The following is a 23,588-nucleotide window of genomic DNA, read 5'->3' as shown; positions in this document are numbered from 1 at the left end:
ACCCAGGGCCTGGGTTCTGAACTGCTTGCTCGCTCAGCCCCTGCAGTCAAGGGCCTGAGCTTTAACTGTGGTTGCTCCGACTCTGCACCAAAAGAGCCGGAGTTTCAGGACTAACTGACTGCTTGTTCCCATAGTAGGGAGTCGGTGTGGCTCCCCTCCTGAAGCAGAAAAGTCATTAAGTGGACATATGTAGTTCGCCTCCCAACTTTTCACTACTACATTATTCCTCCAAAGAAGACTCATTAAAACTCATAATGGACTCTGGAATCTTATTATTTTACTGCTGGTAAATACTGTCAATTGTTGTTTGAAAGGTCATATTGAGTTCTAGAGACAAGGGTGTTATCAAGCTTGAGAAATCATTTATATTGGAACCCAGACTATGGTATATAGATAATTAAGATGGGTGCCAATTTTCCATATTATAAAACTTTAACCAAGATGTGTCAAATTCAGCCCTGGTCTAAGGAACAACTGCCAAAAAAGGGTCTAATTCAGCAATGTAAATTTCATCCAGAGATTAAGCTTATTCTTATCTCCATGACAGTTTGGGAACCCTGGATTTAAAGACAAATTACAACCAAATGCTTATTTCTGTTAAGAAAACAAGACAATTTATTTGTTTTTACGGACATACAATAAATATGAAATATACAAGACAAAAATTTCACACCAATTGATTGTATTACACAAGCAATTCATTAGAATACATGATGTTTTCTTTTTTATTAGCCCTTTTATAAGGTTTGGTACTGGATATTAAAAAGAATCCAAATGTAAATCTCTATCAATACAATTTTCTGCCATTTTCATCATAATATATATTTCAAATAATCATACATGTACTGATTTTTTTAAAAAAATATATAAGCAGTGTCTAAAATTCCAAATATATGCCTATAATTTCCGTGTTTTAGGCCTGTACAAGTTCTAAAATATTTCATTTGTTTAATCTGTTTTTAATTCTTGTGGATTAAAAAATACTATGCTATACTTTTTACTTCACCAAACCCCCTAAGAAAATTAATAAAGTGTCAGATGATGGAATTCCATGTTAAAGCTAATATTTGCTTGCAATGAACTAATGACTGAGTTCTGGTCTTTGCTTCTCCAGATTTATACTAGTGAAATGGAAAGCACAAGTTGGTGCTAAAGTAGGGGACTACCTTCCAGTTCCTAAGGAGGCATGCGTCTTCATTTCAGAATTACTACAGCCATCCTGCCGTTTTCTTGGGTTTATAATCACTCAGGAAACCATGATTACATGTTCTTGTTTGCATGCATATTTTTGTTATTAAATGGAAATCAGATAAAATGCTACACTTCTATTTATCAAAAATAGATCAAGATTTAAAACCCCTTGAAACCAGGATTTATTTAGGTGCAAATGCAATATGCATCAGTGATCAGCAATTGAGGCTCTGGTCTCATCAAAGGAAAATAGGTTAAAAATTTTTGCAGCACATATATATTTCATACAAGATGTATACCTGGAACTTGCTGTGGTTTGAATTATTAGAAAGAGTCTGGAAGCTTTAAGCACTTTTGTACAAGCAAACACTATTTTCATCAGTTACACTGAGTGGTTTCACTATAGTTTTGCAGGGCTGTCTGCCTTAGAATCCTGGTTTCTGAATTCATTTCATGAGGAAGAGTGTTGAAATTTAGTACAAAATGTTAATGCTCTAAATGAGCATTAACATTATATGTTACAGTTAATTTCATGCGTTTTCCTCATCTTTAAATGCTAAATGGCTAAACTTCTAAAACCTACCAACCTCTATAGACAAAATAATGATTTCCACAAAAATATATTTTTGTTTAAAGACCACCTTATAAACCTCCACCCCAAAAGCCTCAGGTATCAAAGTATCTCTTCCAAGACTCATTATGATTTTAAAATTCACACATTATAGCGCAACTCCCCACTGAACTCAATATATGCTACTTTGAAGTCAACGAAACGCTGTGACCAAAAAATGGCTACTTTTAATATAGCTTTGTCTAGATTGCATCACAACTAGCAATTAACTTCTAAATTTAATATGCATGGCATTTACTAGCAACTAGATCACAGTTTTATATCCTAGTCATTTCATATTCAATCAGATAAAAACAAAAAACGTCCCTTGTACATTTTCTAGTTAAATGAAATTTCCAGCCCTAACTCTCCAGCTGCTCAACAAGGTTTTTTGCTCCTTCCAATGAATCTGCTGTTTTTACATTATTTTAAATTATGATCTTCCTTCCTCCTCTCCCATTTTGCAACTTCCTGGAAGATACTTTTCACTAGCACAGCTGTTTCTCAAGCTGAAGGAAAGGAAGCTTTTAAACCTCATTTAATATTTTTATTCAATTACTTATTGTGCAAGGGTGTCAAGCCTGTCTCCAAAGCAATAGGCAGCGGGTTAGGGTTATAATGAATAGAGTAGCAGTGTGTAGGATAAAAGAATGGAGGGGATTGGAAAAGGAAGTGGCCATGGTGGTTGGCTAAAGCTGTAAAATGTCAATGAGAACACAAGGATTGCATAGTGTACATGTAACACTATGGTGACTGGCTAATTCCCCTCAGGCTGAGAATAGGTATTTGTATAATTGAGAAATAACTGTAGGATTGTGGATCGGTAACTGTACAAACATCCCTGAATTCTAGTATCAGAGACCATTCTATTATAATGGACAACCATATTTACTCTATAGAATATTCAGCAATGACTTCATACCACACTCCTTGCCAATAGGCTTAAGGCACTAAAAGAATATACTGAGTAATTTTAAAAAGGGAAATAAAAGGATTGGTAAGGAAAGTAATAAATGTAGGACTAACATTTGCCATTCTGTAAGAACCTTTCCATCACAAGAAAAACATGGTGCCGGACCAACGTCAGATGCAAAGATGGGACCCTTAAACTGCAGGTAGTGCAAGTGCAGATGTTCATCTAGCCAAGGCCGAATGCAACCAGGGTCACACTATTAAAATCTAAAAGAACCCCAGTAGGGTCAGTCACATGGCTATAGGCAGTCAATGTAAAGAAAACAGTTGCAGGCACAATACAATCTCAGTAGCATAAACCAATGAGCAAATTTCCTGCTGCATACTGAACCAAGTGCAAACAGAGCAGCCATACTGAGAAATCTGTGAAGAGGGACTTGAGGCTCAAGTCCATGAGCGCACGCATATTGATGTTGATACTGATGATAAATCCTACTGAAATGGATAGGATCCCTTACACCACTGATTTAGAGCCCAACATTATAACAATTGGAGCCAAAGACACCTAAGACTCTAATAAAGTTGCTATTGTCTTGGGTATAAGAGAATAATGGCTTGAGTGAACTGTTAGAATGCTAGGGTCACTACATTTATTATTGCATCAAGTCCCATTGGCTGATACTATGCAAAATCCTATCAAAGTAAGAATATTCCAGAGGTATATTACACATGGAAATACTGTGTAAGAAGAAAGATCAAGCTGCTTGTGGGAGCCTTATTTCAATAAAATTCTGACTCAAAACCCACTGGAAAACAATGGAAAGACTGCCATTTACTTCAGAGGGCTTAAATTAGTTGGGGAAGCAACTTCGCTAAGGAAAAAATTTGAAGGACAACCTGACTGTACTTTACTTTCATAGAATATCAAGGTTGGAAGGGACCTCAGGAGATCATCTAGTCCAACCCCCAAAACCCCACTGAATGTAGGGAACATATTCATGGTAACACTGTTATACTATGTGCTGAAATCAGAGTACAAACCTCAACTAGATATGTGATAGAACAGAGCTGTTTAACCCTGAATGCCTAGCATAGGCATCACCATACTACCATGGATAGAGGACCAGCTTTGAAATCAACAGAGCAAGAGTCCTATTAACTTCAATGCAATTTCATACAGTAAAGATGATGCACAGTACAACTATGTAGGAAAAACTGGGCAAGTTTAACAGAATTATATTTCTGAAAAATCAGAGCAATGGGAAAGTATACTTTTAATATCATCCTTATCCAAAGAACCAGGATGAGGGAGCTAAGTCAGAGGAAACAAAATATTAAAACTATATTCAATGTTCAAATAAAACCTACAAAGGGCTGCTGCTTCATTTTCAAATGACCTCCTTGGATACAAGCTGTTTAAGATCATCATATTTCCCTGAGAAATCATGCTAGGATATTATATAAAGTGCAAAGAACTAGTGTTATTGCAACACAATGTTGGAAAAAACAAACCAAAACCAACAACAAAATACAACAAACAGGCAAAAAACCTCCCAAAGAAATATCAAAAGGTAAGGTTTTCACTGCATCAATAACTCTTATCAAGTTGCACAGACTATATATACAGTTATGCAGTACTTAACAGAACTGATAATATAGTAAGAAATTACACTGGAAAGGAGATAAAAAGTAATAGGACCACAATATGGTCATATAACTCAGTTGTGCAAAAGAAACCTTAACTTCGGCTATTTTCTGATTTTTGTGTAGCTTATTTCTCAGTACTAGCATTGCGTTAATGATGAGGGGGTGAAACTGCACTGCATTTGCCTGTCTTCTTCGTGTTAAATTCAGAAAACAGAAAAGTTTCCAGATCACTAGTTAAGAGACACTAGTCGGTCTGTGACCAGCAATGCTTGTTAATGAAAACTGTACAGTTATCAGATGTGCACAGATGCATGCCATGCACTTACAGCCATGGGTGCCAGGTTTGCATAATTTTTGGTGGTGCCCAGAACGGGTCCAAGCAGAGGCGGGGACAGAGCAGGGGCGGGAAGAGGCATGGTAGGAGCTTGGGGGAAGGGGTGGGGTGGAGTGGAGCAGGGGTGGGAAGAGGCGGGGCAGAGCGCAGCAGGACAGGCTGGGGCCTGGTCACTCACTGCTGCCAGCTCCAGGCTCCCTGCTAATCTCTCAGGCTGCCCTGGACTCCATGTCCCTCCGAAGCACGGGGCCCCTGTCCATCCTATGGACAGGACGGTTCTGAAAATATAAGCCCAAACATTGGTGGAGCTGGGCCCATGTTCCTGAATATTGGTGGAGCGGAGCATAGGCAACACAGGCCCATATAAACTTGCCACCTATGCTTACAGCCTGCTCAGGTGTGTAGCTACATAAGATCCAGGATGTTTTTTTCCCCCTACTGTGCATTTTTTAAAGGGCATTTTCAAATAGTCACTACTTCATTACATCTAAATGAAACTTTAAGAGCCTAACAAAAATAATTATTCACTGAGGCCATTTGTCTGCATAAACTCACAACAGAAACCAATCACAACAGTAAACAGCAGTACCTAGGCACAGTGGGGATAATTAAACAGGAAGAATGGCAATTGCATAAGGCAAGGAAACTCAGTTTTCAGGCTCTTACTATTTTAAACTTCTCGTCTGCTGTGTAATAGGTATGTGATGCACATAACAGCACACACAGTATGTCATGTACCATATGCAATACCCTGGTTTTAACTGTCCTTTGAAGGGCATTTAGTATTTCAAAGGAAAATACTGCTGAAGGCCCCAGTTCAGTAAAGCACCTAAATCTGTGTGTAACTATCATGGGTTTGCTCAAGTGCTAGCGGTTACGTAAGTGCTTAAGTGCTTTTCTGGAGTTAGGCTAAAGTTTGCAGCAGCCACTAGCAGTAAAAGGGTTAATGCAGTTTTGTGTAATTAACAGATCCAGCTGAATGTAGCCAGGAGAACTAAACCCTTATTTACCCTCTACTGGACTGCACAGTATAGTGCAGACTAATTGTTACTCTCATTCAACTCTTGAGTTCCAAGACTTATTTTGGGGCAGTCAGAAAAATCACTTAACTTTGCTCTGTATCAGTTTCTCCATATGTAAAAATGAAGATAATTATTTAGCTGCCTCATAAGGATGCTGCGATAAATGAGTTAATTTTTGGACAGCACTATATATATGGCATTGTTTTTCAATAATGTAGGCATATGTGGGAAATCACTGCTCTTTAAATATGCAACAACATTCAAAGTATGATTAATTTAAAATATGAGAAGATTTTTTTAAGTGTATACACTTCCTACAGGAAATAAATCAAAATCAAGACATTCCAATTAAACAGTAAAAAAACAAGTTATGGTAGTCCATATTGGTAAAGAGAATTCTACCAGGAGAGATAGCTTCTTCACATTACTGTAACAAGAAACGGATTCCAGTTGCATGCCATGTCATGTTAAAAAAAACAAAAACAAACCAAGAGTATTATATTCAACATGTCGCCACTATTGCACAGATACCTGAGATTCTAAAGCTAAATCTCTTGTGCCTTTACCAAGCAACCATTATAGAAAGCTCCATGAATCACTTATCTAACAAAAAAGACAGTTACTTATAAAAGATGTTCTTATACTAAAAATCACAAGTTGGTATAGAAAATCTCATTACCTCCTATTAAATTCAGGCACAATGTAACACAATATATAACTTTAGTAATTAATACTGTAATACATACATCTCTTGTAATACTGGGGCACAATTGTTTAAAAATCTAAGGCCTTTCAGGGAGATAATTTGGTTTGTATTTTACATTCCACTCCCCAGAATGCTACACTTTAATAAAAAGACTGCTGAAGTCATTTATGGTATGTAACACTTTATATCATGATACTAAACAAATCTGATTTCTCAAAACATTTTTTTTTTCTTTTCTTGGAAAAATTAGTGAGGAAGTCCCAGCATCTGAATTGTTTAAACATATATTTAGTTATTTGAATGTTCTTAGGAGGCAGAGAGAGAAGATTTTCTCTTATGTATTACTGTTCATTTTTTCCAGCACAATGTATTTCTCTACACAATTTAAAACTGCTATGTAAAACTCTATAAACTAACCAAGGATTTGATGATAGATTCCACATCTTTGTCATGTTTTGTTATGTTAAATAAGGATTCTGGTTCACAGTTATACGTCACAGCCCAGAACAACTATGGGTCATGGGCAATTGATTTCAAAAGTGAACCGTAGTTTTCTTCTGAAAACAGAGCAACACACCTGTTGGAAAGCAAAATTAGCCTTGCCTGGCTTATCTCTGCAGATGCCACAATCCTTATCCTTCTCGCTGCTATAGAGGACATGATTTAGTGTTGAGCATTAACTAGGAAAACTTGACAGAAGCCAAATATTAACTGAAGATGTAATCATTATTTAAGGGAACAACTATTTGAATTCCATTGCCACTATACCTTAATTAATGGCTTTTCTTAGTAAGGATTCCGCTTAAATTCTCTGGAGTTATCTTGCTTCCATTTTTAACCTTATCAGGAAAATTCTCCTCTTGCCAAACAGCCAAAATTCTAACCAAGATCAAATATAAAAATAGTTCAACTGCGGCATTTAAAGTTCCTGTCTTCTCATGGGTACTTGAGTAACTGACAGACAGAGACATTCACTTTTAGGTGCACTGTTTAAAACTAATCCAGTTCAGTAGAACTGAAGGTTATTTTTTATTCAGTTTGATGTACATCATCAGTATTTCTTTCCAATTTTTATTGACCTCCATTTCTGCAAGAGATCAGGAACTCTGGCTTAAGTGTTCAAAAGTAGGAGTATAAAGGATAGGTGACTAAATATTGGGACCAAAAAATGGAATTTTTGAAAGTATCTAAGGCTAGGTCTACACTACCCGCCTGAATCGGCGGGTAGAAATCGACCTCTCGGGGATCGATTTATCGCGTCCCATCGGGACGCGACAATCGATCCCCGAATCGACGCTCTTACTCCACCAGCGGAGGTGGGAGTAAGCGCCGTCGACAGAAAGCCGCAGAAGTCTATTTTGCCGCCGTCCTCACAGCGGGGTAAGTCGGCTGCGATACGTCGAATTCAGCTACGCTATTCACGTAGCTGAATTTGCGTATCTTAAATCGACTCCCCCCTGTAGTGTAGATGTAGCCTAAGTGACTTCAAATGGGACTGTGCTTGTAAATCTTTTGAAAATCCAAACCTCAGGTCCTATCTTCATGTTCCTACTTTGAAAAAGGTTGGCCTCAGATAAGTTTTGTTCATAGTTTAGTGACCAACCGTTGATATAAAATTCAGAAAAATATTTGTATTTGATAAAAATGAACAAAGAAATAAATATCTGCCTGCAAGTGTAATAGCCTATGTTTTAACTTACCCTATACATTTCAATTAACAATGGTCTTCTCCCTACAGCTATTGATTTTGGGGTTGAATAAATTAAAAACTAATCCTTCTAAACATTTTTCCAAGTCTATGGTCTTAATGCAGTCCAGTTAGACTAGTTTTTTTCTTTACATCACCAAATCACCACCACCATTTCCACAATTAGTATCCTTCTTGGTGGGAGTAATATAGAGATCAAAGACTGAATGGACTTTTATCCCTAGAAAAACCTCAGTTCCTCCAGAACAGGGTTGAGACAAAATGGCAGAGCAGCATGAGAAAGCTTGCACTGTCAGTGTAGGTTTTGTAGTTATCTGGAGGATTTAGTCACCTTGACTGAAAGTCCATCTGTACTCTTTATAAGCATGACAATTCACTAAAAGACAAAATAAATTAGTAAATACCCCTTGGCCAAAGTTACCAAATTTTACTTTTTGAAGAGGGCAATGACTGTCTTCAGGATTCTTGTGAATATATTTATTAATTCGTTACCTTTCAGCACCAAACAGAACAGCAGCATTGCAGTAGGGAAGAAAACTCAGGTCACAGTGAAAGTTAGCCATTACACAATAATTTCATTAGGAAAACGAAGTCAACATGATTATCTCTAGCTTTAAAATTGCTTGGAAGATTTGAGTTGAGATTAAGAGAGTAACTACAAAATTTAGAAGTCTACTTGATGTTTTTTCCCTTCAAATAAGCAGCTATGCACATGGCATTTTGGAATTATTTACAATTTTACATATTAAATAATTTTGACTATTAAGTTTTCAAAAAGAGACTGATTCTGAATTATGAACTTTTACATCAAGTGCTTGTCCAGCCAAATTTATGGTAACTACCACCTTTAAAAATACATAACCTTTTTATACTAACACGTCTTTAAAAGTTTCAGATTGTTAGGTCATAGCAGATTTTTAAACACAAAGCACCCTTTCCTATTACAAGGATTTTTAAAATGGGATAAAGCAATATACGTAATGTTCCAGAAACTTGCATACATCCTGCTCTAACAGTTGCAAAAATGTACTTATTTAATAAATTAAGATATTTTTTCTAATTTCATGTGTTAATATTCAAATAGACTTTATACAAAAATGTTAATCCGTACCTATTACAAGTAAGCTACATATTTAGCTTTTTTCATCTGAGCCTGTAAGAAATGACGACCTGCAGACTTATTAACGTATTCATTTTTAAAGTAATTTTTGAACAACTTGTTGTCCAGCATTTATCAAAAATGTGAAAACAAAAAATAAATCACCAGACCAGCATTTGCTTTCTTGATTATATCAAGTAATTTCAAGTTGAGTTCTATAAGGCAGGTTGGTTGTTTAGATGGACTGGGATTTCCTATAGTTGTAGTGATATGCACATAGTGAAGTTGTTCGTTGATAGAGTTAGATGAAGACAGGCAATTATAGGAAAATAAAAGTTTAGTTTCAAAAGAATTGAAACTTTTTTCCCCAAATGTAGAATAGGCACTGAAATATGGTTCCTTATGGACTTCCCAGGAGATTGTCTCTTCGCTGAGTATGAAACCATCTTGAAACTGAAAAAAATGAAAACAGAATTATTAATGCTTTGCATTAGGGATGAATTGTATTGATTTTGATCCTATAGTTCCCATTTTCTATACCTTTTCCAGTCATAGTATTAAACGTATTTGAAATTGTGCTTGCGGAATGGTGAAAAATAGATTGCAAATATATTGTACAGCTGGGATACATTTTATTTTGAGGCCAAACAGGAATTATTAGAATATGGAAAAAAAAATGACCACATTTTTCTAAATCTTGCATTTCTAGTTATATTAGAAATTTGCAAAATTCTACATACTCACTTGTCAGGGAGAGCAGCTTTATTTATTTATTTCAAGGAAGAGTATCAATCATGATAAAGAGCGAGTGAGTAAATTTTGTGCCTGCACAGGTTAATTTCCATGACTGTTTGACAGACTGGTAACATACATGAGCTCCTTCTTTAATTCATGCAAATGAGAGTTAATAAAACAGGTAAAACTACTGAAGCTAATGGAATAATTAGCAAGTCCATTGTAAGGTGCTAACAACCTCAAGAGGAAAAAAATTGACTTAAGAGTTTGAACATATTCACTATACCTTTTGAAGTTTACTTGTTAAACATACCTATTGCCTATGAACAGCAGTTTTCTCCTTCTTGAGAAACACTATGCATAGGGATGAGGCTTTCACACTGCTCACTTTCCTCTGGCATTCTTAAAGAGATATCAAATTCATTTTGTAATTATAGAAAAATCTTAAACTGGTTATATTGTGACAGGGAGACATGAATAGTAAGGATGGTAATACTATAGAAGAGTTACGTATTATCTTGAGTTGTGGTCATTAAAAAAACTAAATACTTCGGTGGATTACATATACTGTACTAGAGTGGTCATAATTAAGATCTATAGATAGCCATTTGGTGCCTCAGAAATATAGCAAATACTATGGTAACAATAATTAGGCAAAAGCAAAACTGTAAAGAATATTCACTGCAGAAAAATTTCTTTTAGTACAATGGGATTTTAAGATGGTGGCTTGTCCCCAGCCCATGAAAACTCCACTGCCATACCCAAGGTACAGGTACAGTTTTATTTTCCAAACATAGATAAAAAAACAGAACACAAAACAAACAAACAAACAACAGTTCTTCCAGCCCCACTGGGCTACAAGTACTAGGGGATTTTCCCCTTTGCCTCTCTCGTTCCATCCTGTTTCAAGGCCTGTTGCAGGATTCCTCCTTGTTCCTCTTCCCAGGGCTTCTCCCAGGAAGCTCTTTTTCCCCACTGCCACCCCTTTAATGGACTTCCTGCAGCCTCTGCCGATCTTGACAGACCAGCTCTTTATACGGAACACACGTCCGCCCTTCAGCTGCACCTGATTAATGAATAGGGTTGGCAGGACCCAAACCTCTGGTCCTTAAAGGACAGACAACCGTGTCACAGGGATTTTTATAATTTTGTCTCTGCCCTCACTGGATATTAGGGCAAAGAACGGAGATAAAGAATTACACTGGTAACTAATCAAACAGTCAACGAGGTCCTCTTAAAGGAGGCGAAGAAGGGGAGGGGGCAAAAAACCCAGGGTGAGAGTTCTGAGGCTTCTGAAAGAGGTAGGATACATAGGGAAAGTGGAATGAAAAGTTAGGGAAGTTACAATAGGTGATCATACCTCTGAATTCGATGCTTTCTGCAGATAAAGGCAAAAATTCTTCTGATTCCTACCATCACTGGATCCCAGTTGTTATAATGGCATAAGAAAGTTGCAATGAAAAATGAGAAAAATACAGGGATTGCCCCTGCAAAAAATAACCAGGAAAACTGCACCTGGAATTAGAGCATGAATATAATTTATCCAACAAAGCACAATAGTAGTTTCTTTTAACATTTGATTTTTTTCATTTGTGACAACTGCCATAAAATTGAGAAGTGTCTACTATTGTTATTGTTAAAAGTGTCTAACTTGCATCGAGATTGTAAAGACAACTACATTAGTAATTTATTAGCTCCTATGTTGCTACAATAGTGTCAGCATATGTGTAAGACATTTCCACTTGGAGAAAAAAAATAAAATCTATTTGTAAACCATGTTGGGTCTCAGTTCCTTTGAATGCTGACCAATGTTACAATTTTTGCATTTTAACATTTTCTATAAGATCTCTTGGTTCATGTCCTCAGTCACCCACTGTGTTCAATTCCCTTTTTTCCTTACCTCCTTACATTGGGTTCTCCACCTACATTTTTCCTCCCCTTCTCCTCCTGGTAACATGGTTCTCTTTTCTAGTTTCTCAAATGATCTCACCCTTACTCATTCACTCATGGACCTTAGAAACTCTACTAGGTACAGAATATCAAGAGAACTACATCTTCTAGCTAAAAGCTGATATGGATCCACATTCAGGTGAGAAGCCAACACTCCTCGCAGGCATGGAAAGAAATGTGCTGGGATTCATACTAGGGTACTGCCCTCTTTTGGGGAATCCATCTTCCATATCAGTCTCTGGAAAATAGGTGTGCATCTCCCCTCTCCTAAATTACGTCTGGATGCTGAAAAAATGGAAGCACTCTCTTTGTTTCTCCACCAACCTGTACAAGATTGATGGCACTAATTCGTGAAAGTTTAATTGCCAAAGATGAGCGGGCAACTGAATTTTCCAAGCCCTGAAACAACTGTATGGACAACCCAAGTGAAACGTCACAAAACAACATACACCCTTACCCTGACATAACGCGACCTGATAGACCACGAATTCGGATATAGCACGGTACAGCAGTGCTCCGGGGAGGGGGGGAAGGGGAAGGGCTGCGCACTCTGGAGGATCAAACCAAGTTCGATATAACGCGGTTTCACCTATAACGCAGTAAGATTTTTTGGCTCCCGAGGACAGCATTATATCGAGGTAGAGGTGTACCTACTCCACCTAGATTTGAATTTCTGACCAACAGTTTAGCTGGAAAAAAAAACAAATATTTCAGGGCAATTTGTGCCCCCAAATGCCCATTTAAAGAGACAGAGATGTGTGCATTAAAGAAATAACAAACAAACAACAACAACTGAAGAGAAAAATCCTTGGAAGTGGTCCTAGCAAAGAAATTCTGATTTTTGTCTGCCAGATAAAGCATATGAGAAACTAATAATTTTGGAAGTAACAAGAATTTGTTCTTCCTGAGTGTGTGTGGGGGGGAAATACAGCACGTTTTATTAAGTTATTTGCTCACCTGTTTTGAAAGTGAGCCATAAATTAGATGAACAAGGTTTTACCTGACTCCAGGGTAGTAATAGTTAGCCTGAGCATCTGGAATGTCTATTACATATGTAAAGCTTCAAAACAGAAATTACAAGGTCTGTTCCTTTTAAGAAAAATAAAATAAAAAGCAGAACTACTCCCTTTAAAGCTTCTTTTTAGCTGGAAAAAGCTGATTAACTATAGACGAGGCTCCCCCTTGTGGAAAAAAATAAAGTCTTATACAGTGATAAGAAATCTTGGGGTTTTAATGACAGAGTATGGACACCACCTCATTCTTAGGAATCTATATCTGCAGTTATTAGAATTGATTAGTGTCCACATTAATTTCTAACTGAGACTAGCTTCAAACAATTGAAATAAACGAGCTTAAAAGGTACATTAAAAACATGGGGGACAGCGTGACCTCGTGAATAGGCCACTGGACTAGGACTAAGAGGACCTGGGTTCAATTTCTGGCACTGCCACTAATTTGCTGGTTGACCTTGTGCAAGTCAATTCACTCTCCATGCCTCAGTTTCTCCATCTGTTAAATGGGGATTATGATACCAACTTCCTTTGTAAAGCATGTTGAGCTCTATGGATGAAAAGTGCTTTATAATAACTAGTATTATTAATAGCTGCAACAAGTTTGACTTGTAATGTCTAAAGCATGCAAGTGTTTTATATGTTAGTACTTTCCCCCTTTTTTTCCCTTTTCCTCAGAGTTTCTGTGTTTAGGAGAGAGGCAAATCTTATGCCTCCCGGGGAACACAGCCAACCTGAAGACCCAGTTTCAGAGGGAATGCTCCCTTGAGCTAGTTCTATCCAGAACAGCTCAATTATAGAAGGCACTGAAGGGTAAGGAAGAGAAGAATTCAGCACTCATCTAGCCACAAGTTAAAACCAAAGACAGACATAGCCTGCCTAGGTCAAATCAGGATGATGTTAATTAGGTGTGAGAAAGAGACAGGCAGACAAGGTCAGACAGGCAGACAGAAACCTGGATGGTAGATGGACAGCCACGTGAGGAGAAAATGAACTAGAAAGTGTGCAATTTGAAGCTGAAAAGGAAGTAAGACAGAAGAGGGAAAGACCCGTACACCATTACCACCTTTCTTGGTGGCAATGTCTATGGGGAGGTGAAGGAGGCAACAGATTGCTAATAAAAGGGTATCCAAAGGCAGACTCCAGAGGCAGCAGCAGTTTTCAGTGAGGGTGAAGAGAGAATAGTCAGAAATAAAAGCAACAGGAAAATCCACAAGGAGCAGGAAAAGAAGAGCAAGAAAAAGGTCAGAGGGTGTTGTGCCTGAAGGATGGAAAGGGTTAGGGAAGGTAGGGAGGAAAGGAGTGGATATGTGCAAAGGACTAGGATTAAGACAGATGTTGCCAGCAGATAGACGGAGAAAGCAGAGGTAGAAAAAGATTTATTAAGATAAGGAAAAGAAGAAAGAGCAAGTGAGCTGAGAGTAAAAGAAATGAGATTTGTTATTAAATGTTTTGGGCTTATTAATATTATAAATGCCAAACAGATTCAGTTCAAGTGTTCAGATTAAGTGATGAGTGCCATAAAAATAATTAGAAAGTTAAAAGAAACTATCTGTTGCTACTGCATTAGTGTGCCTCGCATCTGTCATGCAACATTGCTTTAATGCTGTCTCTTCCATTTCAGATGCTGCAGTGGTTTTGCGTATTTTGTGCTTATACAGAATAAATTCTATTTATTTAAATGACTGGGCTGAGAATCTATTTGAGTTTATACTTCAGAGAAGAAACTGTTCCAGTTTTCTGGGAATTACGAAAGAGGATTCCTGTTCATTCAACCATTGCCGCGACTAAATTTAAACAAATTGCCTCAGAATATGAAAAATAATAATAAAAAGCTTGTGAGCCTTTTACACTTCAAAGATATCAATATAGCTGCCTACATGCACTGAACTGAAATTCTTCTTGTTTTTGTGGAGAAGAGTTACTTTGATTTACTGAAGAACTTTTCATTTACTTTTATATTCTTGGTACAATGTTTGTTTGTGTCCTTCATATGAATTGCTTAAGTTTCAAGACCAAGACAATTAGGCTTGTTTTGCCTAGGCTTTAGCTTATTCACATGAAATAATTTATTTTAGTTGGAGTTTCTGTACACTTAAAGTTGAAAACATCCTAAAGCTGCACCCTAAAGTTGAAAACACTTTCACTTTCTTCCAAATAGAAAGGATTTACTTCATGTCTGCTTCCACTACTATTATTCAGGTTTTAATTCAGACATTTTAATGCTTGTCATTCTCTTTCTTGTGGCAACTGGCATTTCACATGAAGAAAGGCCTTTTTAAAATAACCTACCACAAAAACATTGGCCCACCTAAAATGTCACTACAACAGACTTCACAACACATACAGATGTTGCTGAACCCAATGTCCAAAAAATAAGATTTGGGAAAAGTCAGCCTAATATAACGGAAAACAACAAAATAAAAACTGATTCCAGTCTTCAGAGTGCTCAGCAGCTTCCAGAAGATACTGTATTTTGGGAAATAGCCATTAAAAATGTCATGTAATTGCATAAAAATAAGGCAATAAACAAAGCTAGAGGAAGACCTGCATTTTAACGAGACACATGACCGTAGAAATGTTTCCTCTAAATTTTCTTTGTACTGAGCAAACAACAAACTTCACTGAGAAGTTCATTGTTGTCCTTGGGCAAGATTATTCTCATGCTTTCAGGCACAGGAGGGAGTGCTCTGCCTGTGGAGTGGAAGGAAGTCAGCATGTTGGGGGCGGGGGCGGGGGGGGGGGGCAGGGTGAGTGCTCTGTATGAAGACCAGGGAAATGAGGGAGTCAGAGATAGGGGGAGTGAGGGTGTCCGAGGCAGTGAGGCACAGGAGAGATGTGGGGCAGTGGGACAGAGTGGGGGGTTAGAGTGCCAGGGATAGGAGGGGGAGAGAAGTGAGTGCTCTCCCTGGGGAGCGAGAGGAGCTAAGGAGACTCAGAACAGCGGTAGAGGCAGCTGGCTCCAGACAGGGAAGAGGGGGTTTGCATCTCTCTTGCCTAGGGTAACTGCTCCCAGCCCTGGTCCATTCCTGGGTACCATGGCAGCTGCTCCAGCCCCTTTGGGTCCCACTGTCACCTCCACCCCCTACAGCTGGGGAGCCCTTAGTCACCACTTCAGCTCTCACAATGCCCACCCCAGGAACAGAGGAATTTGTGAGTGGCATCACTTGTGACACACACAGCCTCATGTGCATTCAGTTTACAAGGAACGTTGGTCAGAGGTACACGTCACTGAAACAACAGACTATATTTTCAAGTTTTATTATGCAAATCATGTTGTCCACACATTGTGAGGAACGCATTGATATCCTTGTGCATCTGAATGGTTTTCCAAGACTATAGTGACATTTCAGATGGGGATGGTCTTAGCGACAAGTGTAAATGCTCCTTTTCTAAATCAGGGCTTTTATCTGGCTGCATGATCGTGGTGAGTTTAACGTTGCCCTTATAACGTCCACTCTTGTTGAGGAGGAGATTCTTCTCTATGTCACTAAATGAATGTATATCATGTGACATGCAGCTCTTGGGAAGGGGAACATCTTCCAGACTTTTGACACTTGGGCCTCTAAGTGCCAAAGAGCTTAGAAAGAGCAGAGTTGAGAGTCACCCCCCTTCACACAGAGCAATGGCTGTGGCAGGATTAGGAGGAAAGAGTTCTAAAGTCTCAGCAGGAAAAGACACCTGCTTCTCACCACAACTCCACTTGGTTTTCCAATTGGAAAGAGTGGGAAAAGTGTTCAAACACAGACAGGTAAAGTTGGGTCACGCTCCACCAACACACTCCTACCCCTTTTTTCCAGTAGAGGGGAAAAGTGAGAAGATGGTGGGGAAAACCTTAAAGTTCAAAAAAAAGAAACACAAAGCTTTTCAGTTTATTAAAAAATCCCAAAGAGACATTAAGTCAACATGAAACAAAAATATGGACAAAAAATACACACAGAAAAAGATCAAAATTGTTCATCCCTGTGAAAATTTTGTGATCAGCTTTATTCTCCCCACATTTAAGTATCAGAATGGGGACAGACCCTCTGCAAGCAAATAAAAGAATATCTCAAAAGGAATGTAAAAAACTGCAATTTAATGAGCTATTGTAATAAGTTATCTAATGAGCTAATGCATTACTTTTTAAAATAATGCCTGGGCTAAAAAAGTGGTGTAAACTGAACAACCACAAGTAACACCTGAAACCTGTTTCAGAATAGCACCCGTGTTAGTCTGTATCCACAAAAAGAACAGGAATACTTGTGGCACCTTAGGCCTTGGCTAGACTGGCGGTGTACAGCGCTGCAACTTGCTGCGCTCAGGGGTGTGAAAAACACCCCCCTGAGCGCAGCGAGTGCAGCGCTGTAAAGCACCAGGGTAATCACAGCCTGCAGCGCTGCACACTCGCTTGCAGCGCTGCAAGCTATTCCCCTCGGAGAGGTGCAGTACATACAGTGCTGCGAGAGCTCTCTTGCAGCGCTGGTGGCGCGACTACACTCACGGCAGCGCTGTGAAGTCCCGAGTGTAGCCAAGGCCTAAGAGACTAAGTTAATCTCTAAGGTGCCACAAGTACTCCTGTTATTTTTACCTGAAACCTGTGTGTTCACTCAAGACATTGATTAAAGTAATTTTTCTTGTGGGGTACATAAGGAATTGTTAGTGTACTTTTATTATCATGTTTGTGGTTGAGCTTTGACCTTTTGAGATTTTACAAACTACCCCACTTCAGAAGAAAATACATTCCACTGAGAGTGGTGGGAGTGATCAGCAATTGGCAAACTGAGTTAATACAGGACATTTGGAATATTAAAATCCACAGGTTTCCGGAACTAAATATATTGTGACATCATATTGAGTACACCCTCAAAGAGCTGCCCAATGTACAATTTGGGTGACTGTGCCTACCTATATTCCTTGTGCAGTTTCAACTGAATAGAGGGGGGGGGGGGGGGGGAATTACGGTCTGGGGCCCGCATCCGGCCCTCCAGACGTTTCAATCTGGTCCTCGAGTGGGGTCCAGGGCTTGCCCAGCTGGGGAGTGGGGTCAGGGTCTCTCAGAAGCAGTGGCATGTCTGCCCTCCGGCTCCTATGCATAGGGGCAGCCAAGGGGCTCCGTACGCTGCGCCCGCACCTCCCATTGTCCAGGAACCGTGGCCTGGCTGCCCCTCCGCGTAGGAGCCGGAGGGGTGACATGCCACTGCCTCTGGGAACTGCTTGAGGTAAGCTCACCCTCACCCCCTCCTGCACCCTAACCCCCTTCCCCAGCCCTGATCCCCCTCTTGCCCTCCGAGCCCCTTGGTCCCAGCCCGGAGCACTCTCCTGTGCCCCCAACCCCTCATCCTCAGCCCCACCCCAAAACCCGCACCCCCAGCTAGAGCCAGTTTATATGAAAATCAGGACAAAAATGATTTAATTGTAATAGGATATTCAACAAAAATTTAGACAATTTAGTTTGAGGGGAAATATAAATGAAAAATTGTGGCTCATTTCTGTTCTAAACACACTATTTTTGGATATTTATTTTAATCACATGAAGTGTTCTCTCACAGTTAACTTATATGACACAATACCCATGGAAATAAGGTGTTTGTTTTTTTAATTGGGACCTCTTCATTTACAAATTTAATTTAATGTTTACCGTATTCATAAAATCTAGGATTAAGCTTTAAATTGTCCATCTTCTGCAGACATTAACCTACAGGTTTTTTACATCACTAACTGAATATTTTCAAGATATACAGGGCACAGAAAGGATTTTACACTATTAAGTTGCTGTTTAAGGATGTTGTTACATGCTGATCTACAGGTTTAGTTAAATGATTAGACCAGGTAAGGGAACTGAAGTGAGAGAGTTTGGTGATTTAAATTACTTTTCATTGAAGTTGTATTTCAGCAAGGCAAATTAAGTATGCAGTAACAAACAAGATTAAGATACATACAGCAAGGATGACAGACAATTCAATCTTGATAATTAACAGTAATAGGAAAATACTGTACATTGTGTACATTCAGCTTTAACACTGGCATTGCATTAAAAGACACCTACTTAGACCTGTTAATAATGCCCAAATCTTATCAGTAATCAAGTGTACATTACCTTCTGCATGCACATGTCAGCTATTATGGACAGAGGTATTGTAAGGCTTAGCGCAAGTGTGCCTATCAGTGATGAGGTAAGAAAGCAGCCCCTAAAAAAATATAAAAGTCTTATTTAAAAATTAAGACAAATACTTTAAAGTGCAGAAGAGATTTAATCAAGGTTATCTGTTGGTTAAGGTTTGTTTTAAGTGTAAAGCCATAAGGTTTGTTTTCAAAAGTCCTTTGCAGGATACCTTCAATGTGAAAGTGACTGAGCCATAGAATATGAATGAATGTTTTATATATATATATATATTTTTTTTTTAAATAAGACATTTCATGGAATTACTGTGAATTTGAAGTATTCTTTCGCGAATTATTGGCCCAACAAAAGATCTAGAGTAAGGCTTGCCTAGTTTGAACCATTTTGGTATCAAGTTAACAGCACCCAAGATATTAAGAAAGGCTGTAAGTTAGACACTATGATCCATCAAGTCAATGATCCCAAATGTAAAACCAAGCTTGACAACAGATATCTTCATAAGAGGTATTCTGCTTTGTCATGTAAAGAATCACTGATTTAATAACTCTGTAAATGCTTATTTTCCCACTTCAGTCAATACTGTTCATTAAACTTAAACTACCTACTTAGTCATTAGTCTAATGGTATTGGATGCTTGTGGACTATCAAAATCAGTAATTAGGAAGTTTTATGGGTAATCTGGAAAAAAAAAGAACTTCTACCCTTTTTTGTTTCTTTATCTCCATCATCAAGAAACAAAGAAGGCACCAGATATATTTTTTCTATTTTAATTTAACTTCCTAATTACTAGGGCTGGTCAAAATTTTCCATCAAAACTGTTTCAACAGAAAATTGATCTTTCTACTAAAAATCAAACAAAAAACCCACAATAACTTTCGACAGACTGACCTCCTGTTAAAAACCAAAAACCCTACCCTCCTACCCACCCCAAATAAAACCTCACTACCAAACAATCCCCACACCAATAAAGTTTCTGGTTGAAAAATGCCAGGATTTTATTCAGAAATGCCACCACATTGCCTCAACGGAGATGTACTCCAGGTGCCTCAACACCCCACTCCCTGTGGGCCAAATTACCAGACAGACTACATCTCTTATGATGTACCGTAGTGACATTACCAAATCAAAATTTTCTGTTTTCCACTGAAGGTTTTCAGTTTTTTGGCCAAAATGTTGAAGTTTTCCACAGAAAACAACCCCCTCTCCCCTGGTTATCTGACCAGCACTAATTACCAACTTTAAACAAGACCTTAACTTTAAGAATATCAATCTAATTTATTTTTAAAAATTCAACTAAGTCTTTCCCGTGTAATTATATGGATAACTAGAGAATGAGCAGGAGTCAGGGGCAGCTCCAGGGTTTTGGCTGTCCCAAGCAGCCAAACAAACAAAAAAAAAAAGCTGTGATCGCGATCTGCCGCGGCAATTAGGCGGGAGGTCCTTCGCTCTGAGCAGGAGTGAGGGACCGTCCACCGAATTGCCGCCAAAAAGCTGGACGTGACGCCCCTCTCCGAAGTGGCCGCCCCAAGCACCTGCTTGGTAGGCTGGTAAGCTGGCCCTAGCAGGAGTGACATCACAGAAGCTATGCACATGAAACCTAGTTAATTGAAAGAGGATGTGATTTTTATTCACATCACAAAATTGTTTTATTTTTGTTAACACCTATTAAACTCAAACAGTTTGATCAAACAGTTGGAAAAGTCTTTTGGGTAAAGATTTAATGCACATGGCTCTTCAATTAAGGAATGAGAGAACCCCCATTCCAAGCCACTGGGTCCTTTTCAGAGCGACTTCCAGCAAAACAAAGACCAACAGACTGGACATGATATTTGTAAAGTTAAAAAAAAAAAAAAAAGGGCAGAAAAAATACTTGAGAGTTGTGACGGGGGGAGTGAGGGGAAGCAAACAAATTTTAGGCCTTGTTTATAGAGCATAAAGCAGCAAAAAGCACTCTCCACTCCCCCAGAATTAAATGCACAAATCTAAATTTCCAGTTCCCGTTCACAACACTTAACTGGTAGGTACTTTCTATGACCCAACTTTAAGTTATTCCAAATACAGAAGTAATTCAACCACACAGAAATTAAGTCGTACGAAGTTTAATTCAAACCTACAAATGTGAAGAAACAAATAATTAAGACTCAAAATCTGCCACTTGGCTCTTCAGCTTATGCATTTATGCCGTTGTACGTACAGAAAAGTGTAATTAAACAAGCAAAAACAAAAAACTGGTCTTGTTGGGACTATTTGCATGAGTAAAAGGACGTTTGATGTTAACTCAAATGGATTTAGAAATATTTTAGAGAGTTTGGGGACAAAATGAGATTTCTCATTCACTGCAATGCCACAAAATCACTAGCTTAAATGTAGGAGCTGGGATCTCAACATTTAAATGGTTTCAGCTCAAACAAAAGAATATTTTTCTAATCTGCACTTTGGCAATTATTTTTTTCCAATTTAGCAACCTTGCATCATTTCTCAGCAATGATTTAATACCATCACTAGAGAGATGTCTCTTATTAGCAAGATGGTGTATAATATATTTCAAAATATCCTGTCAAATAATTAAAATAAAACTTATCAAAATACTAAGAGCCTATACTCTGTGGTGCATGTGTAACCTTCGCAGTGTGGCTCAGTCACCCCCCAGTGACTAGGCCACTCAATTCAGAATCCTTACACAAAAAACGGTTATTCACCTTCTCGTAACTGTTCTTCGAGATGCGTTGTTCATGACCATTCCAATCAGATGGGTTCGCACTGCGTGCACAACAGCAGGAAGATTTTTCCCCTAGCAGCATCCGTAGGGTCGGCTTGGGCACCCCCTGGAGTTGCGACTTCATGGTTCCCAATATAGGGCCCTGCCGACCTCAGTTCCTTCTTGCCAGCTACTCCGACAGAGGGGTAGGAGGATGGGTATTGGAATAGACATGAACACATCTCGAAGAACAACAGTTACAAGAAGGTGAGTAACCGTTCTTTCTTCTTCAAGTGCTTGTTCATGTCAATTCCAATCAGATGACTCACAAGCCCAAGTTGAGGAGGTGGAGCAGAGTCGTCCGCTCATTGGAACACTGCTCTTCCAAAGGCTGCATTGTCTGTGGCCTGCTGGGTGATTGTGTAGCACGTGGTGAAAGTGTATATGGAGGACCATGTCACTGCTCTGCACATTTCCTGGGTGGGGACCTGTGCCAGGAATGCCGTTGAAGAGGCCTGAGCCCTGGTGGAGTGCGCAGTGATCGAAGGAGCAGGCTCCCCTGCCAGGTTGTAGCACTCACGGATGCAGGATGTGATCCACAACAAAATCCATTGAGAAAAGACAGGAAGACCTTTCATTCTGTACACCACTGCCACGAATGACTGGATAGACTTTTGGAATGGTTTAGTTCTCTCGATGTAGAAAGCTAGCGCTCTGCGGACATCCAATGAGTGAAGCCTTTGCTCCCTGCCACTCAAGTGCAGCTTAGGATAGAACACCAGGAGGAAGATGTCCCAGTTGATGTGGAACTGGGAGACAACCTTTGGGAGAAAAGCCGGGTGAGGTCTGAGCTGAACCTTGTCCTTATGGAATACCATGTAAGGAGGCTTTGATGTTAGGATTCTGAGCTCAGACACCCGCCTAGCTGAGGTTATTGCTACCAGAAATGCCACCTTGTACATGAGAGAGAGCGTGCGCGCAGGGAGCACATTGCCAAAGTCTCAAATGGCGGCTCCAAAGGTCTGGATAAGACCAAATTGAGGTCCCAAGCTGGAACAGGCTGTCAGACCTGTGGATATAGCCTGTCAAGACCTTTAAGGAAACGGCTGGCCAATGGGTTGGCAAAGACTGAGCATCCTTCTGCGTGTGGATGGAAGGCAGAGATGGCAGCCAAGTGAACCCTAATTGACAACACAGTCAGTCCCTGCTGCTTGAGGTGGAGAAGATAGTCCAGTATAAGTATCATCAAGGCGAGCGTTGGAGACTAATGGTGCTGCGCCGACCAGATTGAAAATTTCTTCCACTTGGCAAGGTAGGTAGCTCTCATGGCGGGTTTCCTGCTGCCAAGGAGAACTTGTCTGACTTGATCAGAGCAAGAAAGCTCCATTGGGTTCAGCCATGGTGCTTCCATGCTGTGAGGTGGACTTACTTGAGGTTCGGATGTTGGAGACGGCCATGATCTTGAGTTAGTATGTCCGGAAAGAGCAGCAAGGTAACTGGAGCTTCCACGGACATTTCCAGGAGTGATGTGTACCAGTGCTGGTGGGACCAAGCTGGAGCTATCAATATCACTGAAGCTTCTTCCCCCTGTATCTCGAGGAGCACCTTGTGAACAAGAGGGACGGGCGGGAACGCATATAGGAGATGGCCTCCCCAGGGGAGGAGGAATGCATCTGTGATGGAGCCTGGGCTGTGATTCAGGAAGGGCAAAACTGCTGACACTTCCTGTTGCATTGCGTGGCGAACAGGTCTATCTGGGGAAAGCCCCACTGATGGAAGATTGAGTTCACGACGTCTGGGCGAAGGAACCACTCGTGGCCGTGGAATGACCTGCTAAGATGGTCCGCCAACTCGTTCTGTACT

The 23,588-nt window shown here is 39.5% G+C and overlaps 1 protein-coding gene and 1 long non-coding RNA gene across 9 annotated transcripts in view; one reads left to right on the top strand and one right to left on the bottom strand.

The window, feature by feature from the left end:
* The first annotated feature begins 7,475 nt into the window (after window positions 1–7,475).
* LOC135974317 (uncharacterized) lies at window positions 7,476–7,968 on the top strand. Its single transcript, XR_010591548.1, has 2 exons — window positions 7,476–7,614; window positions 7,903–7,968. It is a non-coding gene; the product is annotated as an uncharacterized LOC135974317 (long non-coding RNA).
* A 627-nt stretch (window positions 7,969–8,595) lies between these two features.
* SLC35F5 (solute carrier family 35 member F5) overlaps window positions 8,596–23,588 on the bottom strand; it is a 52,961-nt gene continuing 37,968 nt past the window's right edge. For all 8 annotated transcript variants that reach the window (XM_065561602.1, XM_005286774.5, XM_005286777.5 and 5 more), the window contains 4 exons: window positions 19,004–19,094; window positions 11,325–11,479; window positions 10,278–10,366; window positions 8,596–9,682 (listed from right to left, as the gene is read on the bottom strand). In XM_065561602.1, coding sequence (XP_065417674.1) covers window positions 10,285–10,366; window positions 11,325–11,479; window positions 19,004–19,094 — 328 coding nt within the window. In that variant the 3' untranslated portion in view covers window positions 8,596–9,682; window positions 10,278–10,284. The remainder of the gene's footprint in view (window positions 9,683–10,277; window positions 10,367–11,324; window positions 11,480–19,003; window positions 19,095–23,588) is intronic.

This window comes from Chrysemys picta, chromosome 11, assembly GCF_011386835.1.
Source record: "Chrysemys picta bellii isolate R12L10 chromosome 11, ASM1138683v2, whole genome shotgun sequence".
In the NCBI taxonomy this organism is placed as follows: Eukaryota; Metazoa; Chordata; order Testudines; family Emydidae; genus Chrysemys; species Chrysemys picta.
Note: the sequence above shows the minus strand (reverse complement) of the source record. Positions and strands in the feature narration are given on the sequence as shown.